Source organism: Artibeus jamaicensis, unplaced genomic scaffold (assembly GCF_021234435.1).
Source record: "Artibeus jamaicensis isolate MK-2021 breed Jamaican fruit bat unplaced genomic scaffold, CSHL_Jam_final contig_525, whole genome shotgun sequence".
Taxonomy (NCBI): Eukaryota; Metazoa; Chordata; class Mammalia; order Chiroptera; family Phyllostomidae; genus Artibeus; species Artibeus jamaicensis.
Genome location: NW_026521874.1, coordinates 13,174,349 through 13,190,733, shown reverse-complemented (window position 1 = coordinate 13,190,733; position 16,385 = coordinate 13,174,349). Strand labels below are relative to the sequence as shown.

The window sequence follows — 16,385 nt, the reverse complement described above, 5'->3', positions numbered from 1 at the left end:
CTGCCACCTCACACGTTTCCTCGGACTCACCGACTAGGAGTCTGGGAGGCTGAGTAGGTGACTGGGCCTCCCTGAGCGGGGGTCCCCCATTCGCAAAGTGGGGGAAAGAGCGGCTCGAGCTCACTGAGCAGGATGCTGGGCACAGCTGTGTCCGCTGTGCATGGCGCAAGCCCGGGTCGTCTCAGGCTTGTGCTGGACCTGCGTGACACAGGGCGGAAGGGGACGGGTGGCGATAAAGCCCCTGCGTGATAAAGCCCTCCACCCCCTCCAGACCTACTGTGGGACCAGACCCACATACGCCCAGACAATTTTCGGATGCATTCATGTTTTTCTCTTCCAAATTTTGTTTCCTGTAAAAGTCAGTACAGCAACGCCACAGGTATGTGGGCACCGAAACACCAATGCGCCCGGGAAACGCGCCCCATCCTCCCATGCTCAGTCACGCTACTACCCGCTGATGAGGTCAGCAGCCCTTCCCCCACACCTGCTCCAATTCTGAAAGGTGGGCCCCCAAGGGGGCCGCCGTTTCCTTCCCAGCCCCTTGGGTCAGGGGCCCGCCGTCAGATGAGCACGTGCCCTTTCCCAGTCGCCCGAGAACTGCAGCCGCGGAGGGGAGTGTGCTTCTGATCCTGGCGCCTGAATTGCGGGCCTCTCAGCTCTGGCCTGGGGGCGGCTGGGGAGACCCTGCCTCTTCAGGGGCTGCGAGGAGGCTCCGAATATCCCTGAAGCCTGGAGTTCTGAGGGGCAAGATGAGAACATGGGCCTTGGGGGAGGAGTGCCAGGCACAGGGGTCACGAGGGCGAACTCTGTCTCGGTGCCAGGCGCTGCTCTAAACACTTCCCATCCAGGGCGGGGGTGGGGGTGCAATCTCCCGACACGGCCTCTCGCCTACCGTGAGCTGGGGTACACGACATCATGCAGCAGCATCGCACGGCGCTGAAGAGCAGACCCCGTCGGCGGTCAGACAGAACTGGGCTCCAGTCCCCGCTTCTCTATCTATAAGCCTGTGACCTTGAGTGGGTCGCCAGGCCTCTCGGAGCTGTGGTTTTCCCCCTTCACACAGTGGGGGAGCTAATGGTTCACGTGCCTTGGGGACTGTGCAGTCCAGATATGTGAGCTGTGCACAAGCCCTCCCTCCCCACACAAGTGAGGGGGCACCGCTCACATGGGCTGTGGCCACAAGCTCTCCCTCTGTGCCAGGCCCTGCCCTGAGCCCTGTGCGTGCGATGGCTCATGTGACCTGCACAACACTACACTGAGGTGTGGCCAATAACCCTCCCTGCTGTTATAGTTGAAGGAACTGAGGGACAGAGAGGTCAGATACTAAGTGGTGAGCTGGTGTACAAATGCAGGCAGTCTGGCCACCAAGTCCCCCTCTGAGCCGGCATACCACACTGCTTCTGTAACGGACGGGCCCACCACAGGCTCTGTGGGAGCGGGAAACTGGTGATGGGACTACACAGCACCGATTCAACCTTCTTTCGACAGCAGCATCCACCCCGTCTTCCCTGCGAGAAGTGCCCAGCCGCCATGTGGTTCTAATGGGGCTGACCCTCCCCACTCAAGCCCCGAGAAGACATATTTGACTCAGCATCAGCCAATCAGAGCCCCACCTCCTGCTGGCTGTCCTGGTTGGTTGAAGGATAAAAGTATAGCTGACGTTAGCCTGGAGTGCCTGGGGGCCCCCTGCCCACCGAGAAGAAAGAGACTGCCTAAGACTACAAGGGGGACATCGAGGTTGCTGAAGCAGAGGACACATTCTTAATGATGTCGCTGGAGCACCTAGATCCAGCCAAGCCTGAAGGCAGTGTTAACCTCAGAATTTTTAAAATATTTTGGCCAGTAACTTCCCTTTTTCTGCTTGAACCAATGTGAGCTGGGTTGCTGTTACCTGGAACCTCCATACAGGATGACCGAGCAAGTCAGAGGAGAGTGTGCATACACGGTGCTGGCCGTGGAGCGAACACTCAAAACCGCTGCTGACAGTGTTTGCTGATGCTACTCTGCCAAAAGGTGAATGAAAGTAGCTCTGTCCAAAACCCCGGGCTAGAATAACAACCCTCTATCGTTTACCAAGTCTGTGTCTGGACCCCACCCCCAACAGGTAAATAGTCCCCTGCCACGTGTTCAAGGGCACCAGGTTCCTTCAGCACCGACCGTGTGGGCCGCTGGATGGTCATCGTCACCGTCACCCACAACAGCCCTGGAAGGGCGGAGTCAGCCCTCGTCTTGTTACAAAGGAAGAAACTGCAGCCTGGGCAGGGGAAGTGACTTGCTCAAGGTCAGATTCACATCAATGAGACTCCAGATGATTTCTGGGCCACTGCACAGCCCCCTCCGCACACAAGTCTTTCTCTATCGCTGAGTTCATCTCTGCCTTTCTCTCCCCAACACCCACGTCCGTTCATTCAGTGCGAGGGCAATTGAGATTCCTATCACATATACGTCAACTACAAGCCGATGAATAGCATTACTTTCCTATGTGAAGCCATCTGCCGGCTTTAAATACCTGGGTACAATGTTTGCTTTGAACTTCTTATTAAGCTATAGATGAGTTGGCTTGACATATGGAATGAAACGAGGAGAGGAAAAACGGATATTTCGGCAGAGTGGTTAGAACATGGATTTCCGGGGCTGGTCGAACAACCTGGAGGATTTTAAAAACCACCGCAGTGCAAATGCTGGGGGGTGTTGTTCTGAGAGACTGTGTTTGGTGGCCAATCTCAATACATCCCTGGCCCTGACATCCTAGCAGGGCAAAATCAACCTCCAGCAGGAAGACTTTCCCTGGAGGGAATCGCCAACATCTCAGACTACAGGCAGCCCGAGAGCCAACAAATTTGCTAAATGCAAACGCATTAAAACTGTCAGGCCAGGTCCACCACTGGCCTGTCTGCTGGCTCAGGAGCCAGATGACAGTGGCTCCAAAGGGAAATTTCCTCGGACCATATGGTGGCTCCTCCATGTGCCCTTGATCTCAAACTCTCTGTGACTGTCCTTACACTGTGCCAGAGGGCCATCACTTACTGATGCATCTGAGTATTTATTGTTTCCATCCTCGTCAGAGTAATAACAATCCTCATTGATAGTGGGCTAATCATTACTCTCTGTTAATGCTTCCCGTGCACGTGTTAATTTGCAATATGTTACAACTCTATGAAATACATATTGTCTTCCCTGTCGTATAGACGAGGCACCTGAAGTTCAGAGACCCTGCCAAGGTCGCACAGCTAATAAATGGTGAATGGGGCCAGATCCTGGATCTAGGATGGGGTTCTCGCTTAAATCCATGGCTTTTTCTTATAAGCCCCGAGGCGTGCCCTTACCACCTTCCGAGTAAAGCAGGTCTCCTTTTATTTGCTTTAACTCTTCTTGGAGGGGGCCAGGGTCTTTCCTGATTTTTTTTACTATAAGCCCTAAGGACTGGCCAGGCCCTACATGATTGAACAGACTTCAAACATTTCCTTCATGGTGTCCCCTCTGGTGGCAATGGATTTGGGTGTACTGATACTCTCTAGAGAAAGGAAAAACCCCAAACTTAGAAAAGTGGGATAAGATGCTCATAAAAGGTCCTCCCTGCCTCCACCCCATTTATACCCCACTCTTGTATTATATCCCAGCACCCCTTTGATCCAGCACCCCACTGTTGCCCTGAACAGCACAGGATCCGTGTGCCTCCGTGTCTGTTTGCCCACGAGATGCTGGGCCCCTAGGGGCCACCGAGAGCTTGCTCAGCTCTTGCCCCATAAGGTGGAGGCTCCACAGGCATGCCCCGGGGGCAGCCAGGCCACAAAGTCACCTCAGAGCATCACTAAGTGGCCCGGTCAACAGACTGAGCGCATCTGCAGCCTGAGCTGCCCTCGCCCCATGCCGCCCATTGAAACCCCGAACAAGCCTAAGGAAGCCACCACTGCCCAGCTGCCCCCTGGCTTCTCCCCAGCGTGGGTCTCTGACCCAGACACTGGGGGCTCCATGGGAGGGATAAGGGGCCAAGTGTGCAGGACCCTCCCCTGTAGGAGGAGGTGACCTGATGACCTGGACAGAGAGTGACCACAGACGTGCTCAGCAAAGCCTGGGTCCCCAAGTGGATCCCGCAAAGCCTGGGTCCCCAAGTGGATCCCTTTCTCCAGCGTGGGAAGGAGCTCACTTTGGGGCAAATGAGGGAAGCCCCATGGAGTCCTGGCCGGGTGGGGATCAAGGCAGCAGGCATTCTACAGCGATGTTCCTTTAATAATGAGGATCTTTTGCAAAACAGAAAATACACACACAGGAAAAGTACCAGGAGAGTTCATCTCTTCCTCACTTTACAAAAGAAAGCCCTGAAGCCCACACTGGAGACTGACGGCAAGCTGGAGGGCTGAACTGACCCCCGGGGAAGGCGGCCCCACCATCCTGCGCCACTATGCTCACTCACCCAGGACGTTCGGCTACTCACACTCACGTTCAAGTCTCATATGCCACTGGCAGGAGTGTGCACGTCTACAGACCCTGGGAAAACCACTTGTCAGTGCCGACTACAGCTGAGAAACACGGGCACTATCATCCAGAGGTACCACACTTCCGGGTGTGCACCTACAGAAATGCATACGCATGCCTCCGCCCCATAACAGAACATGAAAAAAATGTTCACAGGGGCTCAATTAATAATAACCCAAATCTAGAGGCCACTTGCATGTCCATCAATAGCAAAACGGATCAACAATGATAGAAATCTCATAAAATAGCCAGCAAGATAAGCCAACTATGGCATATGATAATACAAAGTGACTCTCGTAGGCATAAATGGGGAGGAAGAGCAAGACTTGGGGCCAGGTCATGCAGATGGTGACAATTCATCCAAATGCAACACGAGAAGACAGTCGAGAAAAGGCTCCTAGCCTGGCATCTGGTTCATCGTCCTCTCCCCTGAATCCCCGGGCACCTTTGAGGACCAGCCTTCCTGTGGGGCCAGAGGCCCTTTTATCGTCCCCGGATCGCTATGTGCTGGAGATGCTGGCTCTAGGGTGATTAGTTCCTCCCTGTTTGCCTGGCACTTTCCTGGGATCACCCTCAGACCCGCACAAATCCCAAAGGCTCTGAACAGAAAAGGACGGGGGTTCCAAGTCCAGTTCACCGGAACTAGAGGAACTCCAGTCTGGGGTTCACCAAACGGGGTTCACCAAACGGGGGAACACTCCCCGACATGACTGGCCCAAACCTTCCAAAAAGTCCGGTGTTGTAAAATACAAAGAAAGACTGAGGCTCTATGGTATCGTGAAAAGGGAACTCGAGCCCTTTTGCATCCCGGCTCCTGGAAAGGGAGGAGAAAGTGCTGTGACTAACATAAATGGGGCAATGGGCAGAATACGCACAGTCAGCAGAAAATATCGAGTCCTCAAATGTTTTGTTCAAGTGCCAGAGAGCAAAAATGTGAGGCTTTGCGGACCAAGAGGGAAAATTGTACGTATGTACTTATATCACCACTTTAAATGTAGCCATTTAAAAAATGTAAAATGCAAAAAAATACATACATAACGTGAAAAGCATTCTTAGCTCACAATCTGTGATTTCTTTAAAAAGTAAACAAGAAATGGGCAGGGGGCTGGACTGGGCCCCGAGGGACGTAATTACCCGACCCCTGGGTTAGAAATCAGCTCTTCATCGGCGCTGACTGTCGTGGTTTTGATTAGGGTAAAGGGCACTGTATCTGCAAGTTGTTTTCAAATAATTCAGAAAACATAATTCAGAGCGAGCGCAACAATGCAAACGAGGCAAAATGTTAAAAACTGGTCAATCTGGGTGAAGGAACTATACGAATCCTTTGCCTGTTGCAACTTCTCTAAGTTTGAAATTCAAAATGTACTATTTTTAGACTCCCAACCCCCCCATCCCCATATTCTGTGACTTTTAGTAAGGTTCCTTTGCGCTGAGCTCCCTCCCACATAACTCGGACCCGATACCAGCTGCTTCCCGTGGAGAGTGGCGGCCCTTCCCAGCCGACCCTGCTCGCTCACTGAGCACGTGCTCTCTGTAGACACACCCTTACCCTCGGGCCCCCAAAACTGCAAACGTCCCTGCTCACCCGTAGAATTCACTACACGCACATGGGTTTGGGGGCAAAATTAGGTCATGACCTCTAAGCACTCCTTCAGTGCCTGGTGCAACGTCAGCAAGGGCTGCGGGCGCTGTCTGCATCCTGGCTGTTAAGGTGGATGTTGTTACTCTGGAGGGCCAGGCTCTCCAGCTCAGTGGTAGCAGGTCCTCCTGCGGGGACACAGAGGCGGCTTCCCCTGCCCACCAGTGGGACCAGCCTCTTCCTGCTTCATTCGTCACAGCACTGGGAGTGTCAGTATTTGTGGGGTGAGCAGGCCCGCGATGACCACGGTTTTAACCAATTCGATTTGGGCTTTCTCTCCTCCGACAGGAGGTTATGTTAATATTGAATCAATTCACTCCACCTAATCTTTAAAAAGAAAAAAAAAGAAAAAGCCTCTTCAAACACAATGCCCAGGCTGGCTGCCCCGTGGCTCCCAGCACGGGCTTGCTCGCTGGGACAAAAGACTCCCACCAGGGTCGTCTGTCCAGAGCTCGCTCATTAGTTTCAATGTCTTGTGGAGGCGTGGGTGACACCTGGTGACAAATGTCTCCATTAAAGGAACTGGGGATGAATCAAAGGCTATCTGTCTTCCATGCAGTAATGGGGTGGGGTTGGGGGTACGCAGACTGCTACCTAACCGCCCCGGGAGTTCCTTGTCTGGAAGGCGCAGCAGGCCCGATGGGCCCCCTAGGGTGAACCTGGAGCTGAGCCAGAACCCCCCTAAAGAGGGGCCTCCAGCCGGGAGGTGAGCCTGGAGCTGGCAGCGGTCAGTAGTTCTGGGAGGTGGTTCTCACAACTCCCAGGTGCTGATGTCAGACTCTGGGGGTTCAAAACACCTTTGTGATTTGGGGGCAAGTCTTTTAATAGGTTCATTCATTTCAGGCTCTGCTTTTAAGGCTTTGGAAGGTAAAGAGGAGAAGAGACAAGTAAAGGGGTAATTTTGATAAAATGATAGGTACTAACTATCCTAGGGGTCAATGCGAGAGATCAAGAGACGAGAGGTGGGGCCCTCTCCCAGCTCCCAGGGGCTGGAGGTGACACCGGAGACCCTAGTCTATGAGCCTGGACCCTGGTTCAGAGGACAACTGTTCACCAGGTGAGGAGGTTTCAGAGGGGACAAGCAAGGGCCCAGCAGAGGACACAGCGTGGGCAAAGGTGGAGAGATGAGGACGGGGTGGGGGACCCCAGGGGGCTCTAAGCTGCTGGTCAGGGGCGACAGGAGGGCAGGAGCTAACTATGCATCCTTAAGGGTCGTATCCTTGGGGCACTGACAGGCCACTGATGGATCTTGAACCCGAAGAGGCCAGATTGTATTTAAATGTTAAAATTCTGTCTCTAAAGATCAGGTGGCAGAAGGATGGTCTGGACAAGACCAGAGGCCAGCAGACCTGCGAGGAGGCCAAATGTGAGTCACAGGCGGTGTGTGACAAGGGTGGGGAGGGGACGGGTTCAAGAGCTATTTAGGGGGTACAGTGACTCAGAGTCGGTGACAGCTTTGTTCTCAGCAGGAAGGGGTGAAGACAGCCCCCGGCCTGAATTAATTAAACAACGAAAGAGCTCAGTGCCAACTCTTCTCGATTGAACAAAAATCAAGTAACATATTTCCCTTGGGGAGGAGACGAAGGTCGAAGGCATAAATCAAATTAAAAGGAAAGCCACCACTGCCCCGGAGCAGACACTTCTTCCACTTTCTCCGGAGCCAGGTGCCAGCATCTGCTGCTCACAGATGTTATTTATGCGCAGCGATTATCTCAATTATATATCTTGGTTGTTGGGATTGCTTCTGTCTCCAGATTAGTTTGTTTCCAGTGGAAACATTCCATGGGAATTAATTAGTAATTGGCGCCTAAAGAACAGGTGTTATTAGATAACCTGACACATTGCCGCGTCTACCTGTTTCACGAGGCCCCGTAAAATCCTGGGCGCAGAAGCCAAAGTCTGCTGAGAGCAGACACGGGTGTGCGGGACGAGGCGCCGGGGGCACTCTGGATCTTCACGCGTTGCCTCATAGTTCTGAATGCAGAAAGCTATTGCACAGCCATGGTCTGGGCCATTTACGTGGGCCCAGTAAGTTAGGAATATCACCCCCTTTGCAGGTGAGAAAGGGGAGGCTCTGAAAGGTGGAGTAACTTGCCCCAAACTCATACCGCTAATTAGGTAGCAGAAGCAGGATCTGAACCCGAAGAGGTGTCTTTTTTTCTACCTCGCCCCAGGAGTGTTTGTGTTTAGTCACCAGAGCCTCAAGCCTCAGACAGGAACTGAGACAGAGCTGAGGCGGAGGTGGGAGAGAACTGGGCAGGAAGAGCCAAATAATTTTCTCCGCATTCTCGGTGGTGGGGCCATGGACAGTCTGGGCCACCTGGGCAGCATGCAGGGATTCTGGGAGCAGCTCTCCCAGGGGCCCCTCCCCGCCTCAAGCTGAGCTGGCTTGCTGCCCATCGGTGCTGCAGCTAGAGCTGGAATCCTGCCATTTTTTACAAGCAGGCTGACCATGCCCTTTTCTACAAGGTAGTTGGCTATGGCTCCCTATCCCCAAAGCCCAAACTGCTCAGCCAGGCTCGCGAAACACTGGCAGGCTGGCTCCAGCCTCCATTACCAATGGCGCCTTCTCCGCTCTTAACCCGAGACTTCGTGCAAAATGGGATACACTTCACGCATGTACGTGCCCTCCCCCCCACCTTTCAGGCTCTGCTGCTTCCTGGAAGGGCTGTGCGCATCTTACTAACCAGCAATTCATTTCCATCTTTGCAGAGGCAGCGGAAGCCACCAGCTCCTCTCCCACGGCCAAAGTAAAGGCTAAACTCCGACATTCCGCCAACAGATCGCTCATCACCCTGCTGGGCAGTAGGTCGGTCCCTCAAGGGCAAGGACCTTGTTGTCTCCTCCTTTCCCTGCAGTCTGGCCTTGAACTCATCCCAGAGCAGAGACCAAATCACCGTTTGCTGAACACCTGTAATTATCTAATAGGTGCCTTCAAACACATCCCCTCGTCCACGGCCTCTGTAGGAAACCCACCAAAGCCACGCTTCGCAAGATGTAAAGTGCAAGTTCAAGTTCTGAAGCTCTTGCTAGCTTGACCTCATCTGCCCACACACAGGCACCTGGGACATCGAGCAATGCCACTCAGCTTTAGGAAAACAGCTTGAGAAGGTCATGTCATTTGTTGAAGGTCACAAAATCAGCAAGTGCTGGATCCAGTTCTCTTAATTTTTTGTTTATTGGTTGATGTTAGAGAGAGAGAGAGAAACACCGATTTGTTGTTCCATTTTTGTATGCATTGGTCAGTTGCTCCTTGTACGTGCCCTGACCAGGGATCGAACCCACAACCTGGATGCACTGGGATGATGCTCTCACCAACAGAGCTACCTGGCCAGGCCTGGATCCAGTTCTCTTGACTCAAAATTTAATCTTAAAATCAGTTGAACACAGTTGACTATAACCTCACTGTCAGTTTTCTCATCAGCAAAACAGAGGTGTTGCCACTGAGCAGAGAAAGCGGGTTTTGAGAGAGAAACGAGGACCATGATTTCCACATGTTGTTCCTAAGACCAGCATCAGGATCCCTTGGTGTAAATGTTTTAAAATGTAAATCCTGATCCCAACCCAGACTAAAACAAACAAAAAAGAATGTGTGGGGGATGGGATCCAGAAATTTGTGATGTCTGTGGGTAAGTTCCCTGACATGCAGTCGAGTTCGGGGAACCCTCAGACACCTGGAAGAGCCTGGCGCACAGTAGGTACTTCACAATGTTAACAGAACCCGCGTCACGCAAACCACCTCGCACAGGCCCGAACCTGCTGCGCCCACAGCTCGCACACACGGCGCATTGCGGTGTGCACCTGGGTGAACCAGCCCCTCGGCCCGTCTCCTCACGGGCACGTGGGTCACAGTGGAAACCTCTCCCTCCGAGAGCTGTGCTGGGGAGTATTTCTAACGCACTTATTACTGCTGCCACCCAGACCACCTGCACGTCTGTCCACTTCAAACCCACCCCCAGTTCGTCCCTTCTGGCCTTCGCCATCGGCACCTCATCCAGATGACCATGGCCTCCAGCCCCCTAAGGGCAGGAACTCGCCCCTTCCTCACCCATTCTCCACACAGAACAGTCACCCTCTAAAACGTGGATTGGATTGTCACGCGCTGCTCAAAATCGCCCAGTGGCTTCTCACCGCCTTCAGAATCAAATTGCAACCTGCCAGGCCCGGCACGTGACGGTCCCTGCTGGCGTGTCCTTCCCCAGGGCTGGTGTAGCTGACCACCCCAGCTGAACAAGAGCCCTTGCAACTCCCTGCTCCAGAACCCCACTCACTTCCTCTCTCACCTGAATTAAGGTGTGGGTATTTCTATTTATCCGTACCATTGTTTGCTTGTCTTCTTTTCCATCAGATGTAGGTTTCATGAGGGAGGGGACTGCAATTGTCTTACCATTATGTAAGGGCTCGATTTACCACCTCACCTGACACAGGGTAAGTAGGTGCTGTAGAGTGAATGAGTGAATGAATGAAAGAAAGAAATTGTTCAGCACCATTCCCAGCACTTGAGATGCAGCCAGCGGCAAACTCAGCTTCCTCTCCCTTCCCCCTCCTGTCTGCTCTCCCTGCCTCTGTCCCTGGAGCCTTCAGGTAAAGGACAAATGCCACCCACCAGAGAGGAGACGCAGCAGCGCCCAGTGTCAGCATCGCTTTATTTGATTAGCTCCGACTCCGGCATCCGGGACACGTGTGCGGGGAGACAAAGCAACTGTACCCTGACCTCTGGTCCACGCCATCCCATCCTTATACCAATTTCCATGACAACAGCAGCCGAGAGCCAAGGCTGTGGATTCCCTTTGATAGGAGCCGGATGCGGAGACTGGGAAGAAGGACTCTCAGAAGAATGAAGCTCTTTGATTCAGCTCGAGGCGCCTTCATTAAATACCACTATTTTCCAAAAACACACATTTTAACCCAGCAGAGGGAGACTTCTCATGAATACTAAACAAAGAAAAGGAAAAAGGAACAGAACCACCATGGCTCCTTTTCTAGAACATTCACCTGTGGGGAGGGGGAGGCCTGGGCGGGGTAGCGTAGGGAATATTTTGGTGGGAGGCGGGCAGAGCACATGGGCCCAGCTAAGGAGACTGCATGAGCCCTGGGCGTCCGGCCCCATCCGAGTGTGTGGGTAACCCTGTGTACCCGCGGCAAACCGGTGGGCTCGGGGTTTGCCACCCACTTGGTTGGCCAAACAGACAGGAAGAATAGAGTGACCACCTGTCCTGGTTTGCCTGGGGCTGAGGGCTTGCCCAGGACATGGAACTAGACCCAGGAAGGTCTGGACGAGCTGGGACAGGTGGTTCCCCTAGAAGAGGGTGCCCTGATTAAGGAAACTGCTAAGAATCACAGAATCGTCGAGAGAGAAGGGCCTTGACGTGCCTTCTGGTTGAACAGCACTGCACAGCTCAGCTGTTCCTTCCAAAACCGCGTAAAACCTGGTAGGATTGTGAGAGACACAACAGACAATGTCCCCCAGCTCGGAGGACATTCTACAGGGTGCCTGGCCAGGGCTCCTCGAAGCCGTCAGGATCATGAAAAACAGGGTAAGACTAAGAAACTGTTCCGGACCAGAGGAGACTAGGCAGGCCTGACCATTAAATGACAGGCAGTGCCCTGGGGGGGGATCTGCAGAGGAAAAAGGCATCAGTGGACAAACTGGCATGATCTGATTCAAGCCCAGGATTTAGTTTTCTATAAAGAAAAGCTTTCCTACTTTAGCTAATAATCTCTACGGGCAATCTTTCCTTTTACAGACGGGAAACTTGCCCCAGAGACAGGAGCAGGGGAAGCTCTAGATCTTGTTTCTAGAGCCTGGAGCTAGACTCTGCTGCCTCCCGCTGCCTTTCCAGGGACCTGCTGATGGTCTGGAGCTTCTCCAGCAGGAAGAGGGAAGAGCACTGCCCCTCTGGGTTTGGTCAGAAACAGAGTTTTGAGGCCTGGCTCTACCTTTAAGTGGCTGTGTGACCTTGGGCAAATTCCTTACCCTCTCTGTTCCCTGGTTTCCTCATTTGTCAAAGGGGGTGGATGAGACCATTGAATTCAACAGGAAGGCATTTTTATCCAGTAACTAGTGCGTGCATTGGACTGCATGGGTATCGTCAGACATGAATAAAAGACAGTCCTGCCCCAGGAAGAACACAGGTTTGCTCAGGAGTCAGTCCGGAAAGTACAGATTACGGGCTGAGTTACTGAGGACAACCTGTGAAAATAAAAAAGCTGCTGGCCACGTGACAGAGGGCCAGAGGAAGAGGAGGGAGGGATGGCAATGCTCTGAGAAGGCGAGGTGGTGAAGGGACATGGAAATGCCCTCCCTCTCCCCGCGCCTGGACTCAGTGATGGTCTGTCTGTGGGAGTGTGTGACTTAGGGGTGACACAAACCGCAAGGGCGCGATGCCTGGGCTCCCACACCCTGAGGCCTTGTCACGCCCTGCCGCCCTGGGACCGCTCTCCCAAAGGCCCCCACGACCCCGTGGGAGCCGACCCACGGACACCTCTCAGCACCTGCCACCCTGGACCACGCCGTCTGCACTGGCACAGACCACACCTGCACGTGCCAGATGTCCCCTGCTCCCACCTGGCTGCGCCTCCGTTGGCCCTCAGACCCGCTGCTCCAGACCCCCTTGAAGGCAGCCAGGAATGGTGGGGCCGCAAGACCCAGGTTCAAATCCCGACTCTGCCACTTTCTAGCTGTGTGACTGTGGGAAGGTTACCTCACTGTGAAAAGCAGATGATGGTAGGAGGGCCTGCCTCATCTCCCTCAGCTCTGCTGACAACTGGGTGCGGAACCCTGAATGGGTGGTAGCAGTGATCGACATCTTTTATGATGGATATCAGTGCCATGCCAATAGGCAGTAAAATGGCTACTATTTGTTATTGTTGGTAGAAACAGGCTTCGCATTATTAGCACTATTACCGGCCCTGGTAGTCAACAGGACACACGTACATTTGTACACATACACACACCCACAAATGCACGCTCCCACACACATAAGACACGCACCGCACTCAGCCATTCTGCCCGAGGGCTCTGATCCGCCCACGCCCCCCGGGACGCATCCTGTCTCAGTGCTGAAGGAGGGAGCGAGACTCCTGGGTCATGTACAAGCCCCTCCTCCTCACCTCCCGCCTCCACGTGACCCCCAGCCTCAGCAACGTCCCCCACCTCTGGTCGGCACGGTGGTCACGCCCGTTCCTGGGAGGGGTCACCCCCTCCGTGGGCGCCCACTTCCGCGGCCCGGCCCCGAGGGGCCCGAGACACCCACCTGGCTGTGCACCTTCTCCAGCTCCTCCTTGCTGACCGACGTCCTGCCGTCTTCCATGGTCCCCAGGAGGAGCTGCACATCCGACAGCAGCGCGTGAGTCCTTCTCAGGTCCCTCCGGAGACGCTTCTCCACGTCGAAGTCCCGGTGGCCGATCTGGAAGCCGGGGAAGACACTTGTGAGCTAAGACAGCAAAGCAGTGGCCGGGGTCCAGGTGCTCTGGGTTCGAATCCTGATAATGCTTCTCACTGCGTGACCTTGATCAAGCCCCTTTTCCCCCGAGGCTCGGTTTCCTCACCTACAGAGGGGCCTTACAGAGGTGAGCACATTCCCCGCCCCCAGAATCCTGAGTCTACGGGCTCTGCACTGCAGGTGGGCAGCTGTCGGGGGCTCCTGAAGAAGCCACACCCTGAACTCGGCACCAGAGGGGTGACAGCTGCCAGCACCCAGCAATGCAGACAAACAAACCCTGGGAAACATGATGACAAAGGGGCTCACAACGAAACCCCAAAAGACTGCGGTCGCCCCTGCAAACAGCGCTCTCCCTTCACACTGAGTTAGTGCCTCTGAGAGGCGCCAACAGCGCCCTTCTCCTCAGGGGCCAGAGGAAAGAGAACAGCACCATCACCGGGGGGTTGGGGGGCGTGAAAGGAAGTGAGGCACAGACGCCCCACCCCTGGGAGTCAGCCGCCACACGCCTGGACGTGCGTGTCTCTAGGCCGAGCACAGCCATTTCCTGTGGGGCTCAGAATACTCTGGAATATTCTAGAAAGAATGCGGTGGCCGCGGCTCTAAACCCTGGCTCAGCACCTGCTAGCAGTAGGCCTGCTGGCTGAGTTATGTCATCTCTCTGAACCCGATTTTCCTCGTCTGCAAAGGAAGAGGTTAAAAAACCTGTGTCCCCCCCGTGGAGAGAAGACAAAGAGCAGACGGGACAATGGGTGAGAAGCACTGTGCGTGCTGCCAGGTGCTTCACAAATGTAAAGGATTTGGGGGATTGTCTGATGACCTGCCTGTACTGCTTTAGGTTACGCGTTACTCGCTCTCTGTCACCAGCTCCGAATACGGCCTCCTTGTTCTCAGATGCATTGCTTTGTTAAATTATAAATGCTGGAGATTATATACACATAATGTAATACCATATATAATACGTTAGACATATACATTCACATTCCCACCTGCTGAGCTGGGGCCCGGGCACTGGGCCAGCCCCTTTGTCACATGCCATTACATTTAACTCCTGTGACAATCGCTTAACAACAGACATCATTATTATTACTGCCTTTACACAATGGTAATAGCTTGCACTTACGGAGGGCTAAGTGTCAGACACTGTTCTAAACCCTTTCCGGATATTAGCACATTCAGTCCTCGTAATGGATCTCCGAGGCGTGCAGTGCTGAGTCCTGTTTTGCAGATGAGGAGACTGAAGCTCATGGAGGGGCAGCAGCCTGCCCTGATCGGCCGGCTGGCAACAAGCGGCCGAGTTAGGGCGGGAACCAACTTTCCCGATTGGGAACGGCCCCTGCAGCAAAATGGTGCTGAGAGAGGTAGGTGTTGCTCTTTACTTTGAAGAAAAGTGTGTTGGAAGCACAGAGGAGCATGGCCCAGCTCAGGCTGCGACGGGGCTCGGGAGAGCCTGGTTAGTGGGACCCAGCCAGGTACGGTTCAGGACAGGCGCCAGGGAGCAGGCCCTGCATGCGTGCAGACAGGGAGCTGAGGTGTATTCCGTCCTGGCGGATGAGCAGGAGGGTGCACCGCATGCAGGTGGGGCGGGGCACTGAAGGAGAGAAGCCACCTGAGGCCAGGGCACGTCTGGTGAGCTGAGGTGCGTGCTGTCATGGGAAACAGAAGTATAGCCGACAAAACTGGGATTGAAAGGGCCAGTGACCTGCCCAAGTTACGCTGTGGCTATGCAGGTATTTGAACCCAGGCAGCTCAGCATCAGAATGCAAGTCTCTCATCCCTATACCGCAATGCCTACTGGAACCGGAGCTCCCAGTCTACTCACTGAGCCCAGGTTCTTCACTATGGTTGCACCCAAGCAGCCTGCTTGGCAAGTTCCTTATTTTTGTGTCTGTTCTTGCTCTGCACACATCCTAAAGTGCCTTTAGTTCTCCCATGCGGCAACTGGGCATCGGGTACGTCCCCTGATGTCCGCACTGCCCACCCAGCGGGGATGGCTCGGATTCTACCCTCTTCTCCGCCAGAAAGGCCCTGAGAACACCGCCACCAGCTCTTCTCCCGAGGAATCACTGCAAACAGAACTTGCAACAAAACCTGAGACTGAGCCACCCTCCGCTTCGCAAGGAGCTGCTACGGGGGAAGGGCTGGGGGGAAAGGCTCATTAGGTTAATGGGAAATAAATGTCATCCTGCAAGTTCCCATGTGACAGCACCAAGATTCGAATTTAGATAAAACTGGTGAATAATTAGCCAATACATCTAAATAATGCTCAGTGTTGTTCTGGGAAGCCACAGTTAAACCTCAATGGCTGCGCCATTCATCATAAGGCAGACGGGGGCGGCTGTCGCGTGTCTGTGGTCAACGATCTCTCTGAGCACTTGAGAAATGTGGTCTGGAAAGGCTGTGAGGGGGGGTCATCAAGCCGCTTTACAAAGAGGGGGAAACTGAGGTTTGGAGAGAACAGCAAATGAACGGCGGAGCCGGACTGACTTAGAACATTAGGAAAAACTATGGTGCACGAAAGACGCTTCCAGTTAATCACTAGATCTTAAGCATGGCGTTCAATTAAAAAACCACAGGCTTTCAAGTGATATGCCCCTCATTTGGAATCTGCCTGGGCTACTAAAAAGCTGCATGATCTCAGGCTACTTGCTTGATCTTTTGAGGGTCACCTCTTTCATTCACATGGGGAACTAATGATACCAATCCCACAGCACTGTTGTGAAAATTAAAGTGGTTTAGGGGGGAAAAAATCACAATTTAGTACTTCTCTTAAAATTTATGGTGACTGCCAAAAGAATAGAAATATGGTTTGTAGCTTTGGAACCAGC

At 53.6% G+C, this 16,385-nt stretch overlaps 1 protein-coding gene across 4 annotated transcripts in view; it reads right to left on the bottom strand.

Annotated features, from left to right (window-relative positions):
* MYO18B (myosin XVIIIB) overlaps positions 1–16,385 on the bottom strand; it is a 224,209-nt gene that overhangs the window by 72,133 nt on the left and 135,691 nt on the right. For all 4 annotated transcript variants that reach the window (XM_053669858.1, XM_053669857.1, XM_053669855.1 and 1 more), the window contains one exon: positions 13,372–13,524. In XM_053669858.1, coding sequence (XP_053525833.1) covers positions 13,372–13,524 — 153 coding nt within the window. The remainder of the gene's footprint in view (positions 1–13,371; positions 13,525–16,385) is intronic.